The sequence below is a fragment of the Hordeum vulgare genome, chromosome 6H, assembly GCF_904849725.1.
Source record: "Hordeum vulgare subsp. vulgare chromosome 6H, MorexV3_pseudomolecules_assembly, whole genome shotgun sequence".
NCBI classification, from domain to species: domain Eukaryota; kingdom Viridiplantae; phylum Streptophyta; class Magnoliopsida; order Poales; family Poaceae; genus Hordeum; species Hordeum vulgare.
In genome coordinates, this window is record NC_058523.1 from 36,317,970 (window position 1) to 36,345,908 (window position 27,939).

The window sequence follows — 27,939 nt, forward strand, 5'->3', positions numbered from 1 at the left end:
CTTCTTCCCAGCATCTCGCTTACCGGGCGCGGCAACGGCTTTGCCGTCTTTCTTGAAGTTCTTCTTACCCTTGCCCTTTTTGAAACTAGTGGTCTTGTTGACCATCAACACTTGGTGCTCTTTCTTGATTTCTGCTTCTGCAGACTTGAGCATCGAGTTCAACTCGGGAATGGTCTTCTCCATCCCTTGCATGTTGTAGTTCAGCACAAAACCTTTGTAGCTTGGTGGGAGAGATTGGAGGATTCTGTCAATTATAGCATCATCCGGAAGTTCGACTCCAAGTGAAGTCAGACGACCGTGTAACCCAGACATTTTGAGTATGTGCTCACTGACAGAACTGTTCTCCTCCATCTTACAGCTAAAGAACTTGTCGGAGACTTCATATCTCTCGACACGGGCATGAGCTTTGAAAACTAGCTTCAGCTCTTGGAACATCTCATATGCACCGTGTTGCTCAAAACGCCTTTGGAGCCCCGTTTCTAAACTGTATAACATGCCACACCTAACTAGAGAGTAGTCATCACTCCGCGTTTGCCAGACGTTCAGAATGTCCTGGGCTGCTGCGGGAGCGGGAGGGTCACCTAGCGGCGCATCAAGGACATAAGCCTTTTTAGCTGCTTCAAGGATGAGCTTCAAGTTGCGAACCCAGTCCGCACAGTTACTACCATCATCTTTCAGCTTGTTTTTCTTTAGGAATGCGTTGAAATTGAGGTTGACGTTGGCCATCTACAATATTTGTAAAGACAACTTTTAGACTAAGTTCATGACAATTAAGTTCATTTAATCAAATTAAGTATGAACTCCCACTTAAATCGACATCCCTCTAGTCATCTAAGTGATACATGATCCATGTTGACTAACCCGTGTCTGATCATCATGTGAGACGGACTAGTCACCATGGTGAGCAACTTCATGCTGACCGTATTCAACCATACGACTCATGTTTGACCTTTCGGTCTCTTGTATTCGAGGTCATGTCTGTACATGCTAAGCTCGTCGAGTCAACCTAGGTGTTTTGCGTGTGTAAACCTGGCTTACACCCGTTGTATGCAAACGTTAGAATCTATCATACCCGATCATCACGTGGTGCTTCGAGACAACGATCCTTCGCAACGGTGCACACTTAGGGGAATAGGTTCTCGAAATTTTAAGAGGGATCATCTTATTAGGCTACCGTCGTTCTAAGCAATAAGATGAAAAACATGATAAACATCACAATGCCTTCATATAGTGACATGATATGGCCATTATCATCTTTGCTCTTTTGATCTCCATCTTCAGGCATCGCATGATCATCATCATCACCGGCGTGACACCATGATCTCCATCAACGTGTCTCCGTGAATTCGTCACGCCAACTACTACTATCACTACTACTATAGCTAACCGTTAGCAATAAAGTAAAAGTGGTAAGCACATGGCGTTGCATCTCATACAATAAATTAAGACAACTCCTATGGCTCCTGTCGGTTGTCATACTCATCGACATGCAAGTCATGAAACCTATTACAATAACATGATCATCTCATATATCATACATGCAACATCACAACTTTGGCCATATCACATCACATGTCAAACCCTGCAAAAACAAGTTAGACGTCCTCTAATTGTTGTTGCAAGTTTTACGTGGCTGATTTGGGTTTCTAGCAAGAACGCTTTCTTACCTACGTGAAAGCCACAACGATGATATGCCAAAGCTATTTACCCTTCATAAGGACCCTTTTCATCAAATCCAATCCGACTAGAGTAGGAGAGACACACACCCGCTAGCCACCTTTATGCACGGTGTGCATGTCTGTCGGTGGAACCAGTCTCACGTAAGCGTACGTGTAATGTCGGTCCGGGCCGCTTCATCCCACAATACCGCCGGAAAAGAATAAGACTAGTAGCGGCAAGCAATTGACAAATCATCGCCCACAACCTTTTGTGTTCTACTCGTGCATAGAATCTACGCATAGAAAACCTGGCTCGGATGCCACTGTTGGGTAACGTAGCATAAATTCAAAATTTTCCTACGCATTTTCAGATCTTCCTATGGAGAAACAAGCAACGAGAGAGGGGTGAGTGCATCTTCATACCTTTGAAGATCGCTAAGTGGAAGCGTTACTACAACGCGGTTGATGGAGTCGTACTCGCGGCGATTGAGATCGTGGTGTGATTCTGATCTAGTGCCGAACTACGGCACCTCCGCGTTCAACACACGTGCAGCCCAGTGACGTCTCCCACACCTTGATCCAGCAAGGAGGAGGGAGAGGTTGGGGAAGATCTCCAGCAGCACGACAGCGTGGTGTCGATGGAGAGATGAGGTCTCCCGGCAGGGCTTCGCCAAGCACCGGCAGAGAGGAGGAGAAAGAAGAGCAGGGCTGCGCCGAGAGAGAGGGAAAGTTGTGTCTCCAAAAGCCCAAAAGTGCCCACTATATGTAGGAGGAGGGGAGTGGGTGCCACCCCTAGGGTTCCCACCCTAGGTGGTGCGGCAGCCCCCCAGATGGGAGGTGCGGCGGCCAGGGCAAGGGGGAGGGGTGGCGCACCCCTAGGTGGGCCTTAGGCCCACCAGCACCTAGGGTTTCCGCCCCTCTCCACCTCCTGCGCCTTGGGCTGAGTGTGGGGGGCGCACCAGCCCACCTAGGGGCTGGTTCCCTCCCGCACTTGGCCCATCTAGCCTCCCGGGGTCGTTGCCCCCTTCTGGTGGACCCCCGGGGCCACCTCCGATGGTCCCGGTGGTCCCGGTACGTTACCGGTGACGCCCGAAACACTTCGAGTGTCCGAAACCATCCGTCCTATATATCAATCTTTACCTCCAGACCATTCCGGAGCTCCTCGTGACGTCCAGGATCTCATCCGGGACTCCGAACAACTTTCGATAACCTCATATAACAATTCCCTATAACCCTAGCGTCATCGAACCTTAAGTGTGTAGACCTTACGGGTTCGGGAGACATGCAGACATGACCGAGACACCTCTCCGGCCAATAACCATCAGCGGGGTTTGGATACCCATGGTGGCTCCCACTTGCTCCACGATGATCTCATCGGATGAACCACGATGTCCAGGATTCAATCAATCCCGTATACAATTCCCTTTGTGTGTCGGTATAGAACTTGCCCGAGATTCGATCGTCGGTATACATATACCTTATTCAATCTTGTTATCGGTAAGTCTCTTTACTCGTTCCGTAGCACGTCATCGTGTGACTAACTCCTTAGTCACATTGAGCTCATGATGATGTTCTACTGAGTGGGCCCAGAGATACCTCTCCGTCACGCGGAGTGACAAATCCCGATCTCGATTCGTACCAACCCAACAGACACTTTCAGAGGTACCGTAGTGCACCCTTATAGTCACCCAGTTACGTTGTGACGTTTGATACACCCAAAGCACTCCTACGGTATCCGGGAGTTGCACAATCTCACGGTCGAAGGAAAAGACACTTGACATTGGAAAAGCTTTAGCATACGAACAATACGATCTAGTGCTATGCTTAGGATTGGGTCTTGTCCATCACATCATTCTCCCAATGATGTGATCCCGTTATCAATGACATCTAATGCCCATGATCAGGAAACCATGATCATCTATTGATCAACGAGCTAGCCAACTAGAGGCTTCCTAGGGACACATTGTGATCTATTTATTCACACATGTATTACTGTTTCCTGTTAATACAATTATAGCATGAACAATAGACGATTATCATGAACAAGGTAATATGATAATAACCATTTTTTATTGCCTCTAGGGCATATTTGCAACAACATCCACCTATGATGTCTATATGGCGGATACCACCAAATCCTCTCCATCAGTGGGGAACCCAGCGGCAACAACGACATCGCCAATGACAGCGAGGCAATGGTCGGCAAGGCTGATAACACTCGAGAGGACCCTTGAGACTCCCCAGTACAGAACAGCAATCTAGAAGAAAATTGCTAGGACTTGGATCCCGACGACCTCTTTGAAGGGGTCGACGACAACTACATGTCGGAATTCGAGGAAGATGAGATCCTCGGTACCGAGGACTATATCGTCCCTGAAAATTCCTTCGAACAAGAGCGCTTCCAGCGGCGCCTCGTTGCCACCGCTCGAAGCATGAAACGCAAGCAGCAACAGTTGCAAGCGAATGCAGATGTGTTGAATGAAAAGTGGGTCGAAGTGCTCTTGCTCGAAAAAGATCTCGAAGACCGATGTCGTAGTGCGCCAAAATAATACCCACATAGGCGTGTGTTGTTGGAGTTCAACGAACAACTAGTCGTCGACGCACTTGACCGACCTCCTAGAGGTCGGGATAGGCCAGTGCGGAATCATCACTACCTGACCGGCTCCACGTCGTCATGGCAAGGACTCCGTGGATTACCTAGACCCTCATGATGTTCGACGTCACATGGAGGCAAACCGAATGCCTCCCTAGTCCATCTATGTCTCTAGATGAAGCGCACTAGCGAGGCTCGATGGCTATGACATCTGGCCAGACAGGAACGGTCGTTCCCGGTATCAAGCCTATACATGGCTTTCCCCTGAGCTCCGATGAGATACTACCCAGTTTCGAGGTCCAGCTCACCCGATTTGCTTTATAGTCACAATAATGGAACATCAATCTCCAAAAGGGTTTAAGCCTATCAATATAGAATCATGTGATGGCACCACATACCTAGAAGTGCGCGTCGAAGATTTCCTTCTCCACATACGCATGGCTAACGGAGATGACCTCCACATCATCAAATATTTTCCGCTCAAACTAAAGGGGCCGCTCAAACTGAATGCACTTATGTCTGACCTCCGGACACTAATGACCTCAGTCGTGTCACCCAACAGCCACGTGAATCTGCTCAGAAGTTCTACAACAGGTTTCTTACTAAAAAGAACCAGATCATACAGTGCTTTGACGCTGAAGCCATCATTGCATTCAAAAATAACATCCAAGATGAATGGCTTGCCCTCCAGCTCGGCCAAGACAAGTCGAGGACCATGGCATCCCTCACTTTGCTAATGTCCCGCTTTTGCACGGGATAAGACAATTGGCTCGCACGAAGCATGAACAATGGTGAGGAAGGCACTTCCGCGAGATGTGATGCCAATGGAAAGCCTCGATGCGATAAAAACAAGCACATGCATAAAATTGGCGGGAGCAACATAAAGGACGCTGCACTCAATGCACGGATCACTGGACCTAGATCGAGATAGAGAAGGGAACCCTATAAAGCGAATAAGGATGGACCTAGCCACCTCGACAGGATGATTGATCGAGTGTGCCAAATCCATGCCACTCACGAAAAACCAGCAACCCACACTAACAGAAATTGATGGGTCTTCAAACAAGCTGGCAAGTTAACAATGAAGGGTCAAAGTAAAACCCTTAATCACAATGAAGACGAGGATAACCTCGGCGGCCCAACAACGGAGGCCAAAAGAAGTTTCCTAATGAGGTACCATAGGTGAACATGATCTATATTACCCACATCCCCGAGAGGGAGAGGAAGCGCGTACTTCGGGACATCTAAGCGTTACAGCCATTCAGCCCAAAGTTCAACCCATGATCAGCTTATCCAATCACATTTGACAAACATGACCATCCGACCAGCATCAGGCATCGAGGATCAACTGCACTCGTCCTAGATCCATCTGTCAACTGTTTCCATCTGACGCACGTCCTTATGGACATAGGCAGTAGCCTCAACTTAATCTAGGAGGACACACTTAGGAAGATGGGCATTAACTCATCTCAGATCAAGCCAAGCAGCACGACCTTTAAAGGTGTCATACGAGATGTTGAGGCCCGTTGAACCGGAACCGTGTCACTAGAGGTTGTCTTCGGATCACCCAAGAACTTCAGAAGCAAGGAGTTAATCTTCAGCATTGTCCCCTTTCGAAGTGGATACCATGTGCTCCTAGGGCGCACAACGTTGACTTGCTTCAATGTGGTCCCGCACGCCTACTTCAAGCTAAAAATGTCGGGACCATACGTTGTTATCACAATCAATGGTAACACAAAACGCTCACCCCTTACTAAGGAGCAGACTTATAAATATTCGCGAAAATTGAGAATTTGTGGCCTGCAAGTGTGGGAGCGCGCAGTTTCTGTTGTCCGCTTTCCTATTTTGGTTTTCCATTTTTCATTTTTTTTCTTTTACGTAAATTTTTTAAATTAAAATTAAATTGTGTTTTTATATTCATGATCAACGCTTTTAAATAAGATCCATTTCAAATATATTTTGATGTCTTTCAGAAATGTATGTTAATTCTCAATGTTGAAACTTACTATAAGTGACACATAAACAACAACTATTTTATGTCTACGGCCGACAAAAAAAATGTTGAAGTTATATCTCTGAAACTGAAAATTGGTTTTTTTAAGGATTTTCTTTTTGACTGTGCATTTATACGGAATTGAACTACAACATGAATCACGAGGCAAAACGAGAGGATGACATGACTTGGTAACTGAATACCCCTGCAGTCGCATGTCCCCCCCCCCCCCCCCCCCCCCCGCATTTTCGCCCCAGTGTTAGCTATGCCTTCCTGGAGTTAGGGTTTATCTCACATAGTACAAAACATTTGCAAAACAGAGCATCAAAAATACACCGGGATTTTGTAAATTGATTTGTTTGTTTAACATGAGAAGAAAAAGACTACAATCAAGAAAAAGGTACAGCTAAAATATTATCACATAATTCTTTATTTTACAACACATAATTCTTATCATGAGATGGTGGTGGTCAAATACTACTCCCTGCCTCCGTTCCTAAATATAAGACCTTTTAGAGATTTCACTATAGACTAGATACAGCGTAAAATGAATGAATCTACATCCTAAAATATGACTATAATCAGCCGTATGTAGTACATATTGAAATTTCTAAAAGGTCTCATATTTAGAGCAATTTCAACGGGGTACCCATTTCGTCCGTCGCCGTCCGTTTGGGTCTGCATGGACAGAAAAGCTGACCCAACGCGCCGACACAAACGGACGCACGCCCGCTTATTGTCCGCGTGGGGACCCATTTCCCGCCCAATTTTGAGCCTAATTTGAGTCGGCGTAGACACAAAGCGAACGTGAACGACGCGTGCGTACTCCTTTCCCTGGCCCGCTAGTCAGTGGCACAGTGGTCGTTCTCCACCCCTACCGACAGCTAGCACACGCCTCGCCCCCACCCTTTCACCGCCGCCGCCCAGTTCCGGTGTCGGCCGCATTGCCGCCGCCTACCCACGCTGCCGGCTGCATCGCCGCTGGGCCACCACAGTTTCCCCGACCCCAATTTGATGTTGTGGGTCAACTTTGTCATCCACGCCCGCAAGTTGTTCGACAATTTACCTCAAGGTACAAATGGATTGCGCCGATGAATTCTTTATCCACAATGTTCTGTGCGACTCCGACGATTCCTGTCCGACGATGAGGAGATGTTGCTTGTCGTGTTGGTCCGTGACCACCTTAATAGGTAGCGGCCGTTGTTTCGGGGCTCGATTCCGGGGCATGTTTCGTCAGTCAATCGCAACCGAGAGAACGGACATTTCCTTCTATGGAAGGACTACTTTGACACAACCAACCCGCTATTCAAGCATCAGAAATTCCGGTGGCGTTTCTGAATGGCTAGGCATGTTTTCAACCGGATTTGAGAGGGGGTTGTCGGATACGATGACTACTTCGAGTGCAAAGATGATGCCATTGGAAATATTGGCTTCTCATCTTATCAGAAATGCACTCCAGCTATCCGGATGCTTGCTTATGGAGTATCCAGTGATCTTATCGATGAGTATGTCCGCATGAGTGTGTCTACGTGCCTAGAGTCGCTGTACAAATTCTACAAGGCTGTGATTGCACGGTTTGCCTGAGTACTTGAGAGAGCCGACTGCTGCAGACACAACCCGTTTGTAGGCGAGCAATGCCAGACGGGGCTTCCCAGGCATGCTTGGCAGCACACACTACATGCACTGGAACTGGAAGAACTGCCCTTTTGCTTGGCAAGGCCAGTACAAGGGCCATATCAAGGCTTGCACTATTTTACTTGAGGTCGCGGCCTCTCAAGATATCTGGATCTGGCACTCTTTCTTTGGCATGACCGGATCACACAATGATATCAACGTCCTTCAACATTCGCCGGTGTTTGCAAGTCTTGCCGAAGTCAACAGCGTGTCGGTCAATGTTAACATCAACATTCACAACTACAACAAAGGATACTATCTAGCTGACGGAATCTATCCACAATGGACCACTATTGTGAAGACAATCTCCAACCCTGTCGGAGAGAAAAGGAAAAGATTTGCTCAAGAGCAAGGTAGTGCTAGGAAAGATGTCGAGCGCGCCTTTGGTGTTCTGCAATCTCGATGGATTATAGTTCGGCATCCTGCTAGAACTTGGAGCACCAAGAAGTTGTAGGAAGTGATGATTGCTTGTGTGATCATGCACAATATGATCGTAGAGGATAAGTGCCCGAAACGTCACCTGGTACATGAAGGAAGCAGCTACCAACGAAAATGTACAAATTACATACCTGGTACTTGAAGGAAGCAGAACTCAAGCGTCAGTCCCTAATGGTGAAAGTCAAACCAGAGCATTTCTTCAATTGCAAAGATTTGTGGATTGAGAATCCAGAATTTTGGCAGTTATACAATCAAGATGCACTCGATAAATGTCTCGTCGGTTGCTATTGTTTGTAAGTGATTTTTTTTCTGTAATTCAAGTCCCTAGCTCATCGGCTCGTTCATTTGCGTCTAATTATCCTCACTATATTATTTTGTGTGTGTGCTGTTATCGAGAATGAAGATGCTTGAAATGAAAAGAGATGGACTATATGGCATCGGCTTCATTGACCCAAATAAGATTTTTAAAAAGGCGGTATTAGAATACCCAGAAGAGACACAGGAGAACTTGTTTCGGTTTTTGGAGATACTAAGTCACAATGAAAAAAAAAATTATTTCCTTACAACTTCAAGTGAGTGTTACTGCTGTCTTGTACTATAAATTCAATTTTTCTTACCCGATCGATGTTAAGTATACATATAGTTTTTGATGAGTTGCATGCATGCTCGTTTATACAACGCATATTCCACTTTATCCTGCTCGTCATTACGACTGGCCAAGGAAAAGTTCACGTACTCGACTTACTAAGAAAAGATGAAGGCGAGTACATGACCGTGAAGTTGATGTTGGACCGGTAATTTCAATCATTATCGCACTATATCGGCCTCTTTAGTTCATTAACTGATATCAATTAATCAATGACTCATTTTATTATTTTCTTTGTCGGGCAGGGTTTAGAGCCGGTTCTATGATATATACCAAAATGTATATATATATATGGTCGTACGAGATATTCTATGATATACGTCATATGAGAAATTCTATGGTATATGTACCAAATTCTATGATATGTTTAAAATGAAATAGAATTAAATGGAAAACAGAAAATGAAAAGCAAAAATAAACAATAAACCCCCAAATCCCAAAACCCCAGAACCCCAAATCAGAATCCTAGTCCCGGTTGATGTTACCAACCGGGACTAAAGATCACTGCCCCTTGGCACACTCTGACAACCACGTGGAAGGGATTTAGTCCCGGTTCGTGGCAAACCGAGACTAGGGGGCTTTAGTCCCAAGTAATAGTCCCGGTTGGTGAACCGGGACTACAGGCCTTTACCAACCGGGACTATAGCCCCGTTTTCTACTAATGTGATGCGGCGGCGCGGGCGGCTGCAGAGGAGGAAGCCATCCGCGTCCACATTTTGAAGAAACGTCAGCGGCGGAACACGGCCCTCGCCCACGAGAAGAATCGGATAGTCCGTTAAATGGTTGGATTGCCACCGAAGGAGGAGAAGGAGGTTAGCGGCGCGAGGACAGCTCGGGCGACGAGCAAATCTAGCTTGATCCATACGGTGCCTTCGACCAGTACTTCCGCGACAAGGACGCCAAAGGCGCCGGGAAGGACAAGGACAGCCGTAGATAATCTCCATCATAGCCAAACATGCCAAATTTTCGTAGTCCGATGACATTTCTAATAGTGATGAAGTAGCCAAACGATACGTGTGCGTCGATATAATAGTTGCATGGGTTGTATCGATTTGAGATTTTTAAATATATAAACTGTATTATTAGAGACGTGACTGGTAAGTGTCCATGGACGCGCATCAAATTTAAGGGCTCCGTTTGTAGATGGTCTAATTAACCAGAACAGGGCCATTTGTAACCGTGACGGAAACGGCAAACCGGCAACTATTCAGAGTTCACGGGTGCGACGTCGCGCCGGCGTCCCGGCCCGGCCGTGACAGCGGGTTAGAAAACCTGCAACACCATGCAGATCGGTCGATCGATCGAACGTGGTCCATGCATGCATGCATGAATGCGTTTTGGCTTCACTTATGATGAAGCCATGTGTCGTCCCTGACCCTCAGCTCGAGCAGAGATCGATGGATAACACCATCGATCGATCTCAGCAGCGAGCATGCCCGGTTGTTGTACGTGTTCAGAAATTTTTGAGTACGAACATATCTAATTAATGATGAACGAACGATGCAAACACATGTGCGTACCGTAACGTAGACGTGTATGTACGCATGCATACATATACATACAAGGTGGTTGACCAAAAAGAAGAACAGACATACTACAGGATACGTACAATACTTTGATAGAGGCCGTTACGTACGTTGGACCCTTCGCTGTATAACTAGAAATAGCATCTTGTGTTATGACTACTGAGGCATTTATGACGCAAGCATTGCGTCATGTTAGACACGGGTATTTATATAATGTAGTATTTTTTTTCTTGGGGGGAATATATGGTAGTATTACACTCGAACCATTCGGTCCGAATCATTTGTCCAAAAATCGTCTTATCGATTGAAGCTTGCAACATTTCGGGAGAGAATTTGTGGCCTGCATGTGTGGCAGCGCGCATGTTTCTGGTGTCCTCTTTCTTATTTTGGCTTTCAATTTTTAAAGCTTTTTGTCTTTTAAAAATAATAATTTAAATTAAGTTGTGTTTTCATATTCGTATTTCTCGTGACCAACGCTCTCAAATAATATGTATTTGAATATATTTTGATGACTTTTAGAAAAGTTTGTTAATTTTTTATGATGAAACTTAGTACTACTAACGTAAATTAATATAAGAGCATTTAAAACATTATTTGAATAATCCAAATACTTTTGTACTCCCTCCGTCCCAAAATAAGTGTCTCAAGCTTAGTATAATTTTATATTAAAGTTAGTACAAAATTAAGACAGTTATTTTGGGACGGAGGGAGTATTAGTTTATAGAGGGAGCATAAGCGACAAAATAAGCAACAACTTTTTTGTGCCTACAACCAACAAAAAAAATTCTTGAAATTATATCTCCGAAACTAGTTGAAATTTGGTTGTTTTAGATGAAAAACTCTAAGTTTCTTCATTGAAACTTAACTTCTTTATGATTTTCTTTTTGACGCACTTGTAGGTATTGAACAACTGTACGAATCGTGAGGCAAAGTGAGCAGATGACACGACTTGGCAAGTGAATACCACTATACCAGGCACTCGCGTGTCCCTGCACATTTCTGCCAATGTTAGCTATGTCTTCCTCTTACAGAGTTAGGATTTATCTAACAAAAAAAATATCTTGGTTCGCACAGCTCTGGAAACTATAAAATTTAAAACACATACTAGTACAAAACATTTGCAAAACAGAGCATAGAAAATACACCGGAAATTTGTAAATTGAATTGTTTGGTCAACATGAGAAGAAAAACGCTGCAATCAAGACAAAGGTACAGCTAAAATACTATCACATAATCTAAATCTAAATAATTGTAGTTTGAAGAACTAGACTAGTTCTTTTAAATTATAATTATATCGTGAGATGGTGGTCGTCAAATACTAAATCAGATACGATTGAAGAATGGTTCGGCCCTCCGCTTGGCACGTAGTCCCATGCAACACAGGTTACTCTACTGCCTGTCTGCATGGCCCCGTCGCGTTGTTACGACAGCGACCGCGACCGCGACAGCCCCCCTTGCCTTGCCTTCCTTGTGACCTTGTCCATCTTGTCCAAACAACGCAATGCATGTGACTAGGGCACTGTAGCAGCGTTGTTGCTGCCTGATAGGGTGGTACTCTCTCTCCCTCTCCCTTGATGGTGGGCCATGGGTGACAGATATGAGGACCACGACGCCGTCACTTGTCAGCAGCTACCAACCTTCGTTCCGTTTCCATGGCATACATGCAAGGCCGCCATGAAAGCTCTGCCGTGTTGACGATGCATCCAGCAGCACTAGAGCGTCCTCCACCAAAGGATTCTCTTCTTTTGGATCGTGTTCGCTGTCTCGTGTACCACCAAGAGCATCTAGAGTTGGACGGTTCAAACAGCCCCTCCCATGCTTGCGGACGTATCACTGATCGGATAAAAGAAGAGAACGAAAAAAAGTAAACCCAATCGAATTCTTTATATTATCAATATATGTTTGGACTGTCCGCGAATCTTCATATATTCATCTTAAATATGTAAAAAATATAAGGACTCATGGACGCGTCCGGACAATCCACCACATAAGATGTGATTCCACTTTTGATCATTTTTTATTCATTCTTTTATTTCTCTTCCTTTTCACCGGTCACGTGCAAGTGACATAACATATGAGGAATATTATAAATAACATGATTTTACGGACAGATAAATAGAGGACATGTCCGGTCACTGATCGAACAAAATATATGAGAAAGAAAATAAAGAATATGATTGCACAGACGGATAAATAGGAAGACATGTCTGGTCACTGATCGGACGCGTCCGCAAACACTATGTCCAGCTCTAGATGTTCGAAAATTTCGTTCATCGGCAACCGACACCACGACATACGTAAATACAGACATTCCCTTCTAGTGCTTAGATATTTTTAGAAAGCTTCTATTCTGCAAACAAAAAAAAGTCTACCTAATACCCGTGCTTGACTCGTATTATAACACTCTATCTTTTAAGTATCAATATATATACAGCATGCTATGAATGCAGGCTGTGCATGGGAGATCTTGCTTTAGTCTTGTCACGAGGGTCGTCACCTGCGCTTGGTGTTCACTAACCACACCCCCATTATAGTTAATTCGTATTAGTACCATGATTGCCGACGGAGGAGAGCAGCTGACATATGCCTTTGGCTCTTTAATTTTCCTCCCCCATCATTTCTCTTGATATTGTTCCTTTATTTTGTTTTTTCAGATTGTGCTTTGCCCTTTATAAATGGAGGGTGATGGCTGACCTTCTGATGACATGTCCCTTTGGCAATGTCTCAACGTACGTACGTACCTTGCACAAGTTAGTTATGGTACCGGAACGAGGAAAGAAAATGAAAACGTTTAATATTGATGCCCTGGATTCTGCTTCTAGGTGGTCGATTGGTCTTTTGTTCCAACAGAGTCCAGCTAGGGTTGCATGCAGCGTCATGGTTGTTAAGTGTTGAATTTTCATTGTTTAATTAGTGGTTGTTGAGTGCTGAATTTTGATTGCTTAGGTTGGTCATAGTGAAGAGTATCATATAGTAGTATTATATATGTTACTCTAACCCTTTCTTTTATCTTTAATTGTGTGTCACATCAGCATGTTTGCTATTCTCAAACACATGATACTACCTAAGTTACTCCCACTATGACCAGCCTTAGTTAGCAGGATGCTCCACAGATGGATTACCCATGATGATACTTAATTAATACTTTTTCCGTATCTAAATCATTATGTTTGAAAGAACTAGACTAGTTTTTTTACAATTATAATTATTTAGATGCGGAGGAAGTATATCAAACACTCTATTTGCATTGTCAACAATAAAAAGTACTTGACTTATTTATCTATATAAGCGAGAGCTGCTATACATACGACTGTTTCAGTATGATTTTTGTACGACTGTGCACGTGAGCCGTCCGGTCAATTCAATGGAGGATTAGTATAGCGTCGGACGGAAATCGCACACAGATTAATCGTCGGCAGATCAATTCTGTATCTAAGCTGCTTGGATTGATCACCAGTGTTACACCTTTTCAAAAGCAACTTACTTAGACACAAAACATAATCTCAGAGAGAAAGTAGGATTAGAAATGTGATGCAACTACAACTAAAAGTCACACCCCCTCCTAGTTACATACTCCCTCCTCCGTTGTGCTATTACAAGGTCACCTCCTACTTTATCTCTAATTTTACCATCAGCTCAACCAACGAAACATAGAAACTTTATTTGGATATATAAATCCAATGGTACGTTTTTTGTGGTATAAATCATGTCAAGTTGGTCAAAGTTAATAACCAAACTTACTGTAAATGAACAACAAAATCTGGTTGGATCACTTTTTTTCCTTCTCTTTTTTGTCCGGTCACCGACCGGACGCGTCCACGGGCGTATAAGGGGTCATCTGAGGCGTTCGGCTGTATATACTCTAACAGTGGCACACCGTCCAAAAAAATTGGATATGTCTATTATTTTGAAGATTGATTTTTGCTTTTGTGGTTTTCTTTTCTTTCAAATGAGAACCTTGACGAGGGAGTAAAATAAGTCTTTATTTTGCAAAATTCTAAAATGTATGGCCTCTTTAGTTTGCAGAATTTTACTTACCCTCTTTAGTTTGAAAACTAAAGACTTATTTTGCAGAATTATTCCTCCGTCTTACTAAAATTTATGGCCTCTTTAGTTTGCAGATTTCTAAAATGTATGAATAGAAAATAAAACATATGCTTGCAATTCATGTACATATTATATTATATGGGATTTGATTTGGTTTTCATAAACGAACCTGTGGTTTGATGGTTAGAGAGACAATGGCATTCCAAGCCTATTAGGATTTAAATCCGGGTGCTCGCATTTATTTTTAATTTATTTCAGAATTTGCAGCGATGCTATTCACTGAAAGGAGACGCTTCCATCTACGACGAGACGTTTACGGTGACTTTGTAAGAGCATCTCCATGAGACCTCGTATAATGCCCCGACTGGCAAAGTAACCGTCAAAATATGGGTTCGTGCGAAAAAAATTGTCCGATCAGACCCCGCAAACGCGTCGGATCCGTAAATATTTTTGCGAGACGCGGTAAAAAGCTCCTCCCGATCTACAAAAACACAGTTTTCACATCCGCTTCTAAGGTGCCCTGTATCGAGAGAAAACAGTTGGCGGGAACCAATTGCCACGGGAACTTTCGCGTCCGCCGTCCATGTCCACCGTGCGCTGCCCCGGACTTCGCCCCGCCCGTCCCCGGATGCCGGTCATCCGTCCCCGGACCCCCGCCCCGCCCGTCCTGTCGGCCGCCCTACTCGTCCTAACCGGATTCGGCGTGAGCGACTCAAGCTAGCTAGCTAGCTCCCGGCTCCTGGATGGATTCGGGGATGGGAATTAGCTAGCTAGCTAGCTCCTCGATGGATTTCATGACCGGAGCTAGCTAGCTAGCCTGCTCCTGGATGGATTCATGGACGGAGGAGCTACATAGCTAGTGGATGGATTTCATGACCGGAGCTAGCTAGCTCGCTAGATCCTGTATGGATTCCTGGATGGAGGAGCTACCTAGCTAGCTAGCTCCTGAATGGATTCGTGGACAGACCATAGACACGGCGAGAGGAAGAAGAAGATGTGGGAAAAAAATGTAAGCGGAAATTTGATTTAAAGTTTAAGTTTAACGGGTTTGTTCGGCCGCAGCTCGAACCGACCCGTAAAAGAGCATCTTGTGTGAATATTCTTTTTTACAGGTCCATTTTGTGAGGTTCAACTCTTCCATCGCCCGCGCCGGCCCGCAATACCATTTTTTCGCAAACTGTAAATGCGTTTTACGGGTCGGCATTATACGGGTTTGCTAGAGATGCTTTAAATCTCAAGATGATATGTTGGCTCAGTCTTTAAAGGTGCTCATAAATGTAGGGTATGCGTGTGTGCGTTCATAAAGATGTGTTGCACGTTCATATTAGTGCTTGTGTGTGTACTGTGTTAAAAAGGACTTGGTTTGGTTTGTTCTATAGAACGTAAGGGCATCTACGATAGGAACTTCAAAATTTGGCACCTCAAACGCCCGTGGACGCGCCCGGGCGCGTCGGCGAACACTCACAGGTCATGTCTCAAATAATGCATTCTAAAAGCGAACACCTTAAATCTCATATCTCAAATCGATACAAACTATGCAACTATTATGTCGATGCATTACACACATCGTCGGACTACTTCATCACTACTAAACGTGTCACCGTACTACCAAAATTTTGGTATGGTGGACATCAGCAACGACTGCCCTTGCCGTTCCCGGAGCCCTTGCCGTCTTTCTCGTCGAAGTACCGGTCGAAGATGCAATACCGATCGAGTCGGTTCTGCTCGTCACCGGAGCTGTCATCGCCGTCGCTCACCTCCTCCTCCTCCTTCAATGGCAGTCCGGCCATTTCATGGACCGTTTGATTCTTCTCTCACGCGAGGGCATGTGTGTTCCTACGCTGTTGTTTCTGCAAAATGCGGGCACCTATGACTTCCTCCTTTGCGGCCTCCCGCCCTGCCGCATCAGCCACCTACGTCGTTGTCATCTCCTTCGCGAGTGAGGCCTCACCGACCCTTATCCTCTCCTTCCCACGGCGGGGCGGCCCATTCCCGGTGGGACTCAAAGGCTGTCGGGCCAGTGATGGGGAAGGGGAGACTAAAAAGTTCAAAATAAAATAAGTAATAATAATAATATTGAATTTCAATGAAAATAAAATACGTAATAATATTATTTTATTCATTTTTTTTGCCATTTATTTATTTAATATGGCATAATTAATATCTTTAAATCAATAAACCAAAAATTGACAAATTATATATCCATTATTATCATAAAAATGTAAGGAATACAAATATGACACCCTTTTTATAAAATAAAATTAGAAACTACTAACATAGCAATAAAGTAATATTAACTAATTACAAAAACAAAATTATGGTCAAACAACAGAAAGTAAAGTTAATTATATTAAATTGGCTTAGAATGGTGCATATTGAATGCAAAAAAAAGTTTGGAGTTGAAATAAGTTTAAAAAAATGAAATGTCTTGGTAACACATGAGTTTTCATGAGAAACCCTCATACTTCAAAGGAGATGATCCAGTTTATACATGAAATGCATCCAATTTTTTGTGTACGCTCTCAACTTTTTATCACATTCTATGTGATCGAAATGATGATACCATGCGATGTTTCAACATTTTCAGTGTTCATTTGTATTGCTTTTTAATTTCAGGGTATTTAGCTTAAAATATCATTAAATGCATGAAAAGGTGCAAATGAAATTTGAAGATCTGGCTTATAATGGTGCATATTGAATGCACAAAAACTCTGGAGTTGAAATAAGATTAAAAAATTGAAATGGATTTGTAAGAGATGAGTATTCGTCCATAACCCTCATACTTCGAAAGAGATAGTCCAGTTTGTACACGAAATACATTATATTTTTGTCGTAACCCTTTCAACTTTTTAACACATGACATGTGAGTGAAATGATGATACCATGCCAAGTTTCAGCCTTTTTCGGGTTGATTTGTAGCGCTTTTCAATTTCAGGGTCATTTAGCTAAAAAATCATTTAATGCATGAAAAATAGCAAATGAGGTGAGAAAGGGTTGGAAATTTAAAAGGTGGCTTTAAATGATGCATATTGAGGACACAAAAAGTCTGGAGTTGAAATAATATTTTAAAAATGAAATGGCTTTGTAAGAGTTGAGTATTCGTCGAGAACCCTCATATTTCGAAAGAGATAGTCCAGTTTGTATAGGAAGTGCATCATGTTTTTGCCATAACCCTTCCAACTTTTTAGCACATGCCATGTGGGTGGAATGATGATAGCATGCCAAGTTGCAACCTTTTCAGAGTTGATTTGTAGCGCATTTAAATTTCAGGGTCAGTTAGCTCAAAAAAATCATACCATGCCCATCCAAGCCACATCCTCAAATTTTAACAGTTTCTAACTTCAGTTGCTATTTTCATGCATTTAATAAAAAGTAGGTAAATGTCTCTGAAATTACGACAAAAACTGAGTGCATTTCATGTACAAACTTGACCATCTACTTCAGAGTATGAGGGTTTCACATGAAAACTCATATGTTACACGGGCATTTCATTTTTGTTAACTTTTTTCAACTCGAGACTTTTTGTGCATTCAATATGGACAATTCCAAGCCACATCCTCAAATTTCAACAGTTTCTAACTTCAGTTGTTATTTTACATGCATTTAATGATTCTTTTAGGTAAATGACCCTGAAATTAAAAAGCACTACAAATGAACCGTAAAAAAGTTGAAACTTAGCATGGTATCATACGTCACGAAATCTTGCTCACATCATATTTAAAAAGGGACATAAATAAAAATACTCGCCCAGGCTAGAGATCCCCAAGCAGTACATAGTATATAATATCTAGAAATAGAAGTGTTCGGCGTTGCGAACACTACTCGTGTGAATCAGAATATCCCCAAATTGGTGGTGGTGGTGCTTCATGTACGAGGTGACGCTGTCCATAGTTCATGATTCGAACCCTGCGGTACAACTCGAATGCAACGTACGCATCTTTTGCAGCATACTCAATGTTGATACCGTCAAGTGGGGTCGTCTCCCACTCTTTGTGCTGATCCGAGGGGTATTTGGTCTTCATATCAGCGTACTCCTCGTCAATCATGCCGACTGCCATATGAGTCATCGAAGTCCTCATATGTTCAAGCCTGAATATGTCTTGGATATCAATGTGACAGTCAGCTGGTATCTCAATACCGAAGTTGTGCCTCTTCTTGAGCTTGTCATTCCTTATATAAACGCTAGCAAAACGTATGCCGCTACGAAGGAAGTCCATGGGTACTGGACAGTGCTTGTCACTACTACAGCAACAACAAATTAAAATGGTATAAATGTTACATACTGCTGCAAAATAAGTACATTTTGACAGAAGTATAATAATTAAGAATGATAACAAGTATATTTTGGCACAAGTATAATATGCAACTATAAAGGAAAATTCATCCACTTCAACAAAAGAGGAATCAAAGAAGCCCTAGATGTTGCTATCCTATATAATTTTTATATATGAATCAAAAGAATAAATATATGCAATAAGAAAAATTATTTCACTACAACTAAAGAAGAATAGATATTTCCCATAGGATTCAGATGGAACATATTGCTATCCTATGCAATTTTCATATCCTATGAATTAATCAAGAAACCCTAAATTAACTATGCAATATATGCGTTCCCACGGTTTTGTCAACATGCAACAAGGAAAATTGTTTCACTACAACTAAAGAGAAATTGATCTTTAGGATTCAAATGGAACATATTGCTATCCTATGCAATTTTCATAACCTTTGATCATAAAAAAGCCTCAAAACATACCTCGCCCATTGGATGACCATGGCATTTTCATTGAAACAAAGTTGGATGGCGACAACACCGTCTTGATTGGGCGTGTACTCGAGATCAAGCCCCATGAACTTGTCTTTCTCCTCCGCCACTTGAAGTCGTTCCTCGAAATAGGAAAGAAAACGCGGCACCATGGCGTTGTCGTTCGTGTAGACGACATTGAGTTTGGTCGTGCCATGTGCGAGCACCTTCCCGTAGCGAGTGATTGGATCATCCATGCTGGAAGATATGGGGAAGAAGAGAGGAGAGAGCAGAGGAGACGAGAATGGCCGTGGTTACTGATGCCCTCGCGGTCTACTACTTATCATGTTTTTCATTGCGCGAAACGACGCGGGATGCGAACGGTTTGGACCTTAAGTCCCGGTTTGAGACACCAAGCGGGACTAAAGGGGCGCGCACCATGCGAAAGGTTGACACCGCCCCTTTAGTCCCGGTTCATGGTTCAACCAGTGCTAAAGGCCCTTAACGAACCGAGACAAAAGTCGTTTGGCCTCCAGCCGCTCGAACCGGGACTAATGGTCATATTAGTCCCAGTTCAAAACCAAACCGAGACTAAAGGGTCAAACGAAAGACGTGTTTTCTACTATGATTGCCTCCTCCAATCCGCAGAGGACGACCCCCCCCCCCCCCCTCTAGTCGATGGATCCGGACTGGTTGGAGTTGGACCCTCTGCCCTCAATGTCGGAGAAGGCTGGAGATCGTCGGAGGTGAGCAAGGATGGCAGATGAGAGTGGAGTGGAGTTTCTAGGGTTTGGTCCGGCGAACGGATGAAGACGAATATATGTTCGGTCGATGCGGGCCGTGCGGGCGTGTCCTCGCGTTTGAGGCGTGTTTGAGAGTCCTAACTGGGTCGAAATTTCACGATCGGACAATGATGAGGCGGCCTGCCCGCGAACCCTCATATCCATCTCAAATATAGGAAGGATATGAGGTCTCCCAGACGCGTCCGAGCTCCCGGTCCATCCGCCACTTAGGACGCGACACCATCCCGGAGCACATTTCTCTTTTTTTATTTATTATTTTCTTTCTCTCTTTTTCTCTTCACTAGCTACGTACAAGTGACTGGACATATGAGAAAAAAAAATAAAGAATATGATTGTGCGGACGGACAAATAGGGACATGTTCGGTCACTGACCGGACGCGTCGTGTGACGTATATGGGTCATATTTGTTATGTCCGGGTGTATATGGTCTAAGGAGTCGAGTTATAAATGCTCTAATACAAACGAGTCCTTCAAAATTTACAATTCCTTTTGCATCCAAAGAGGCCCTTGACATGTCAGCGACTAAAAGGGCAGCGTGGTTAGTTTGAACAAGATCGGCATACTACCAAAGGCGCGAAGTAAAGAGTTTGAACGTGTCCATTAGTATCCCCTTTGGCTTTTTCTCTACCAGCTACGTAGCAGTCGTAGTAGCAGGCTCGCCTCAATATACGCTTTGCACCGTTGACCAGCTGCGACCACGTTTCCATCGGGATCGGGAGCAAAAGCCATCATATCGATCGGCCGTAGAGAATCCATTCCCGGCCCGGCCTACAAAACTAAACAACGAACAAGAACACACAAGTAGAATAACACTCGTAGCGCTGGTAGTGCATGCATATGCCCTACAAGCTACTCGCTCCGTTCCTAAATATAAGTTTTTTAATCAATGGAACGGAGGGAGTAGATGGATCAGCTGATTGTGGGCGCCATCATGGCAATCACCACCAATGCATGAGCATGATACTCCTACTACGTAAACGTACCACGATCATACGTTTCCTAATTAGTTATTTGTATATATAAGCACGGCTAAATTTAGTTGTTAAGCCCCGGAGGATCGGTCTGACCTTTCCACGCAACAAAGTGCACGAAGATTACTTGTCCGAAGCGTGACTAGCCGCTGCCCGTGTCACATGCTAAGCTACGCATGAGTAGCCAGGAACATCGCTTCTTAAAAGAGGGAAACCAGCTGATTAGTTGCGACCTAGTAGTATTATTCCGTTGATCGAGAACCGTGCCATAGCCATGGCGGCACTGCCGCTCAACCAACACACGAAGTTCTTGTCAGCAGTTCCATTAGGCCACATACAAGCTAGCAGTAGAGTGTCATCTTAATATAATCCTTTTTAGAGTATGATGTTAGAATGTTTGTTACACTGACTTAGCTGTGCTGTGCTAGGATAGGATCGGGAGGGAATCATGAGGGAGCAAGCGACCCCTGTACTGTGCTACGTCCTTGCTGTTTCGGGCTGCGTATCCAGCCCGTCCGTCAGCAGTAGGCTCGAAAGGAGATGAGGAGACGGCATTGATTGGGCAATCACGCCACCCTCGCCCTGCTCCCAAATCCCAACTGCTCACGCCGGCCTCAAGGATCCTTTCTTCTTTTTGCCCGGACAAGAGTATCTGTCCGATTCCGAATCATCTCATCTCGACGTGATTATTAAGAAAAATACTAAACTAAACCACATTGGATCGGTTCAGGTCCATCACCGCCATGAGTACATCGATCAAGGCAACTAGGCAAGGCTAGCTAGCTAATGCTGGTTTTGTTTGGGTCGGGTCGGGTCGATACGGATGACGGAGCTTTTTCCATATTCGTCAAACGAAACGCTAGTAATTGATCAGATGGATCATGCTATGAACTAGTTTAGCTAGCTCTGTTGCATGCCTCTGGGAGGGAGGGAGGAGGAGAATAGTTGGGTGCCAAACCGTGCTATGAAAAATCTTGTTACCGACGAGAAAAAGCGATGTCGAGTATCTCCAGAACGAGCACCGTTGTACAGGAGATTCCCTTTCCTTGTCACCACCGCCACAGTCGGGCCGGTCACCGGTGAGCAAATCGGAGATAAAGCCACACATGTTTGCTTGCGTCAATAAGCAAAAAAAAAAAAAAAAAAAGAGGAAAAAACCGTAGGGCTTAGGCTGGCCGTGTCGGTGACCGGCAGAGAGAGATTTTTTCCGCCCCGGTGGACGACTTGGGTCTCCCTCGACCAAAAGCAAAGGGTCGCAGGACTGCTCTGTGAGATGAGAGAGCTACAGTCGCTGACTCCGGTCAATGACAAAAGCGTCCTCACTGTCCACAGACCACAGCCATGGCCTGGCCCCTCTCACAAGGAAAGAAGCCAGCCAGCCAGCTCGGTTCGGTTTTACTTTACTTTACCCCTCCTCCAAACCACGCACGCACACTGACAATGTGAGAGTGGGGGTGTTGATTCTCCTTGACTTGGTCGAGAAACGAGAGGTAATAAAGGACACCAATTTTAGTTACTCGTTACCAATGGCGTGTGCCGTGCCCCCATCCCACGACGTGGGGTGCGTAGGAAGGATGCATCATGCGCTCGCCGTCGATGCGTTGCACGTAGAGTATATATATCCATCTACCCCAACATCAACAACAACAAAGATCGATCCCCTTCCCATTCCCCTCCGATCCGGTGCAAAGCAAAGCAAAGGGTGGAGGCGAGAAGCAAGGCATCTCATTCCCCCCCCCCCCTTACCTTACCTCGCCAGCCCCACGCCTCGCCACCCTCCCTCCCCTCTTCTTCTTCTTCTTCTACCTTTATCACCCCTCCAAGAATCCATCCTCCTCCTCACATTCCACTTCCTTGCGTGCACTGCACACACGGATCCCGCAGCTCGATCCCACACAGCTCGTTTGTTCGTTTCTTCCATGGCCGTTTGAGTGAGCCACAGAGCCGTCCAAGAGGGCAAGAGGCCACATCTATCCTGTGACTCCAAGCTTGGCATCTCCCCACACTCACGCCACTCTTTCTTCTTCCCCTCGCCTCCAACCCCCCCGCTGCATGCCACCCGCGTGCCGCCCCAGTCCGTTGGTTGGTTGCAACGACGCCTCCTCCTCCTCCCTCCTCCCCCCTCCCCGCATTGCGCCCAGCTCCCCTCTTCTTTAGCCGCAAGGCACGCGCGCCAGAGCGACGCGGACAAGCAGGGCGCCGCTCTGCCGCTCCGCATTGCACCAAGAAGCAGCCGCTCCGGCAGAGATTGCGCCCCTTCCGTCCTCGCTCCGGCAGGCGGCAGCGCATGCCCGGCTGACGGCGATGCGGTTCACGGCGGGGGGCTCGTCGACGCGGTCGTGGCAGCCCAGGCCGACGGCGGACACCACGGACCTCGGCTTCTGGCTGCGCTGGCGGGTGGCCGTGTGCGCGCTCTGGGTGCTCTGCTGCGTCGCCGCCGCCGCATACCTCGTGTGGCGCCACGAGGGCCCGCGCGCGCACCGCCGGCCCGGGGGCGCCGCAAAGCACGACGCCGCCGCCACACAGGGCCGGCGGCCGGACGGGCTGCTGTACGACGACGAGGCGTGGCGGCCCTGCCTCCGCGACATCCACCCGGCCTGGCTCCTTGCATACAGGCTCGTCTCCTTCTTCGTCCTCTTCAGCCTCCTCATCGTCATCGTCATCTCCGACGGCGGCAACATCTTCTACTACTACACCCAGTAAGCCCGCCCGCCTTCCTCCACTCACTCACCCATCCTCATCATCCACCGCTTGCTTTTACTTTTCTTGCTCTGTTTCCAAGGAAACATTTTTTTTGTTAAACTTGGGTGATTCTTTTTTGACAGATGCAAAGTTGCATTAAAGGTTTATACTTTGGCATTTCCCAGTTATTAGGTGATCAAAATCTTTCAGGCTGTAAAATTGACTGGAGTGGCAGCCAGCAATGCGGTGTGGCCAGCAGCAACTTTGGCATCTGTTCTCTCTTGTTGTGAATTTCAAATTTTATCTCAGGGGAGAGGGAATAAAGGGAGACTTCTTATCATGATTACATCAACTACTCATCTTTGACATGGTTCCTCAATCAATAAACTAAGAACACTGAGAATCTGCACCAAATTTCCTTGCATTGATATTGATCTTCTGTGCACAACTGATGGCTGGCAGAAGTTTGCTACTACCTAGCTTCCACAGCAAGCCACTCCTCAACTGTTGGGTTCCATTTTCAGCGTTGTTAAATTTTTTTTGGGGTTAATAATGGGTTTTACAGGCAGTTTTTATCCATGCTGGTGTACTTCATTATTGGATAGGACCTCACAGGACATGTTTTTGTGAAGCACATTAAAGGAAGTAATATTTTTGTGCACTATAATCTCACAACCAAAAATAAGCAGGGCAGTGTTGAGTTTCATTTCCACTGGTACTTTTTCTTGTGGCATTAATGCAGTTGTTTAGAGACAGCCTTGATGATGCAGTGCTTCAGTTTAATAATCAGTAAGGACCTCATGGTAGTGGTAGTACAAGCTTTGTCAAGCACATTGAAGGAACAATCTTTTTTGCCCAGTACAATATCACAAGTAAACATAAGCAGGACAGTGCTGTGGGAATAGCACCTGTTCCATTGAGGATTTGTGATATCAGATTAGTTTAACAGCCCCCATTATGATGCCATTACTTTTCTGGGGGGCAAATCTCCACTGTGCTTTCCTTTTCTTTTCCTCCAAAGGAAAAGAAATGTGGTGTGTAACTGGTTGGTAGCATCAAAGCTGTCTGCAAAGATGTGATACTACTTGTTGGTGTCTGTGACTCCGCCCTCAGTAACCAGCATTTGTCCCTAGCTTTGCACGTACTAACTGGTTGTTCAACTGTCTATCACGCAGGTGGACCTTCATTCTGGTGACGGTTTACTTCGGGGTAAGCTAAATTAGTCTGCCTCCTCACTGATTTCCTCACACACAATGATGAGTGCCCCCACGGCCTCTATCAATGTCCTCACAATCCTTATCTGAAAAGACTACATGTTGTTCTGTGGATTCTTCAGCTTGCGACGACGCTTTCGATCTACGGGTGCAGCAAGTTCGCCGCCTGCAATGCCGTCGCGGCGATGTCCGACGCCGAGCAGGGGCCTTACGCCATCCACGGAGCCGCCCCGAAGCCGGTCGTCGACGGGGAGGACGACGGCACGAGGGAGGTCGCCGGGTTCTGGGGGTACCTGCTGCAGATCATCTATCAGGTAATTATAGGAGGTCTTCATGCCACCATAAACTTTGAAATGTTTGGCCAACATGGAGCCCCTTTCCTCCAGATTTCATACTATTGGAGAGGGACATCTGCACTGACATCATATCTTCATTGCATTTGCATGGAGGGGTGGTCTCATTTTTGCTTTTCAGGTGCAATTATTAGTGCTCCTGGGCAGTTAACATCATGCACCAGAAACTAAAGTATGCTTATAATGTGCTCTGCTGAATTGGATTCCTGTGCATCAAAGATGAGGATGTGACCACATACTAGCATCTTTGTCTGGCAGATCCTACATGAGCCACCTTCTTGGTTGTTGGGCTGGACCCAAATGCCCAATCTCTCACTAGTTCCTTGCACCTGAAGGGCTGAAGGTCTTGATCACCTTTACCCCATAACTCAAGTGCAGGGCTGGTTCTTTTAGCAGTAGCATCAGAATAAAGACAAATTGTTTGTATTTTTATATCTGTTGATTTGCTAGGCCTGACTATATCAGAATTATGACTGGGCATCTCTCTAGGCTTTAGATAAGGGTTAGTAGATATTTCCACAGATACTAACTTGATTCAGCGTTCTGTACTATTGGGCAACAGTCTACACTTCACAATCCTGTTTTCTTTTTCAACTGTACCTACAGCAGAAGAAAGGGGAAACAATAGTAGAAAAAATGACAATTGGCAACTTATGCAAGCAGTTATCATTTTACCACCATTTCACCAAATTATTATTCTGACGTCTCCATCTTTGTTGACGCAGACAAATGCAGGAGCCGTGATGCTTACAGACTGTGTCTTCTGGTTCATCATTTTTCCATTCCTCACCGTCAAAGATTACAGTATGAACTTTGTAAGTATGTTTTGTCAATTTCATGGTACTGCATTCATCATCTAGTGATGTTAATCTGTTCGCTAACTTCAGCCTTGTCTGACAGTTGCTGATAGGAATGCACTCGGTCAACGCTGTTTTCCTGCTCGGCGAAGCATCGCTAAATAGCCTGGTAAGTGGATGAACGCTGAACTTGATCAGCCAAGCAAGTTGATGCATGTTTTTTTTTAAGTTTTACTTACGACTCTGATTCAACTCACACACAATTTTCACAGCGCTTCCCGTGGTTCCGGATTGCGTATTTCTTCCTCTGGACGGCGCTATACGTTGTTTTCCAGTGGATCGTCCATGCATCTACTCCAACCTGGTAAAACTCCCAGCTAAAACCCCCTAGTTTCCATTCCTTCCGTAGAGCAAAAATACCACCACCTGCATATTATCTTTCTGTGACTGAATATAAGTTATCTGAATTCTGGCAGGTGGCCCTACCCGTTCCTCGACCTCTCCTCTAATCTGGCGCCTCTCTGGTAATTTCATTTACCACCTTATAAAGCAAAAAAGAAAAATCCTTCTATGTTTCACATAGATTTTTATGAGCTGAACATATAGTGATCACAAGCTGAACCAAGTTCCCTGAACCTATTGCGCAGGTACTTTGCGGTTGCGTTCATGCAACTGCCCTGCTACCTGATCTTCAGACTGGTGATGAACCTAAAACACCACCTTCTCTCCAAGCATTTCCCGGACAGCATGGTTCTAGGATACTAGCACCGGTGAACAAACTTCCATTGCCGGTCCTCTTCCTTCGATCCTCCACACAAAAAAGGCGGTGCGAATCGGCAGGAAAGAACAGCAACCGTACAATGGTGGCGTGGTGTGGCAACTCGGCTCGAGTTCTTTGCGAGAAATCTTTAGTTCCTTACGCATGTGCACGCGTCTCCGAAGAAAACAACAGGGGAGCGTGCATTTGCATTTAGACTGGTATAGTTTCGTGACGGTAAATCGGGGTGTCACGGATGGTAAGAAGAGTTTTTGCAGTGATTGGGGGTGAAAGGAGAAAATGAAAGGAGAATTTGTACATACATGCAGCTTGGTCGATTAGTTGGTGAAATGGAGATATTGTTGATTAATTGATTATTACTTGTAGTATATAACCTGTTTTGTAGATTGGCTGATTGGTCATCATCAGCTTACCTATGTGGCTAATGTAATCGTCGCAGGGTTACATGTTTACAGATAAACCCTATGGGCTGGAAATAGGACCCTGAAAATGGGGACAAAGCTTTTTTCTTTTTCTTTGAGAAACATCGTCACGAGGCACCGGTTCCTGCATTTCATAAGGAAGAAGAAAGATGTTTCAGTTTATAAAATAAAATTGGACACAAAAACCTAACATGCTCGGTTAATCAAGGAAAAGCACGTGATCACCTAAAAAATAGAGTAAAAAAAAAAATAGAGATTGGGGATATATAGGGACAAAGACAAATGCAACATTAAGTGACATCGTCGGGAGCCGGTGGCACAAACTTACAAGTATATGCTTATGTCTGTGATTTTACATTATTTTTCTTAAGAGATGGTAGGCGATTTCAAAGTAAAGTCAGTTTGTTCAAGGAAGATTCTTGTGAGGGAAAAAGGTAGGTTGGCGTCCAAGGCTTGGAATGTGGCCATCTGATAGATAGTAGTGACCTGATTTTGGTATCGATCCACTCTCTTCTCCCAGCAGGGCTAGCTAAGCTACCTTATTGTAGCACGATCGATCGATCTGATCAATGATCATGGCCCGCCTTTGGCCAAAAAGGT

The 27,939-nt window shown here is 44.9% G+C and overlaps 1 protein-coding gene across 1 annotated transcript; it reads left to right on the forward strand.

The window, feature by feature from the left end:
- Positions 1-22,802: 22,802 nt before the first annotated feature.
- Positions 22,803-27,369, forward strand: LOC123403781. The gene is made up of 8 exons (XM_045097692.1): positions 22,803-23,792; positions 24,951-24,984; positions 25,112-25,303; positions 26,068-26,157; positions 26,243-26,308; positions 26,412-26,503; positions 26,616-26,663; positions 26,787-27,369. Exons 1-8 carry the CDS (start codon positions 23,398-23,400, stop codon positions 26,902-26,904), a joined length of 1,035 nt encoding a protein of 344 aa, XP_044953627.1. The 5' UTR covers positions 22,803-23,397; the 3' UTR covers positions 26,905-27,369.
- The last annotated feature ends 570 nt before the right edge of the window (positions 27,370-27,939 follow it).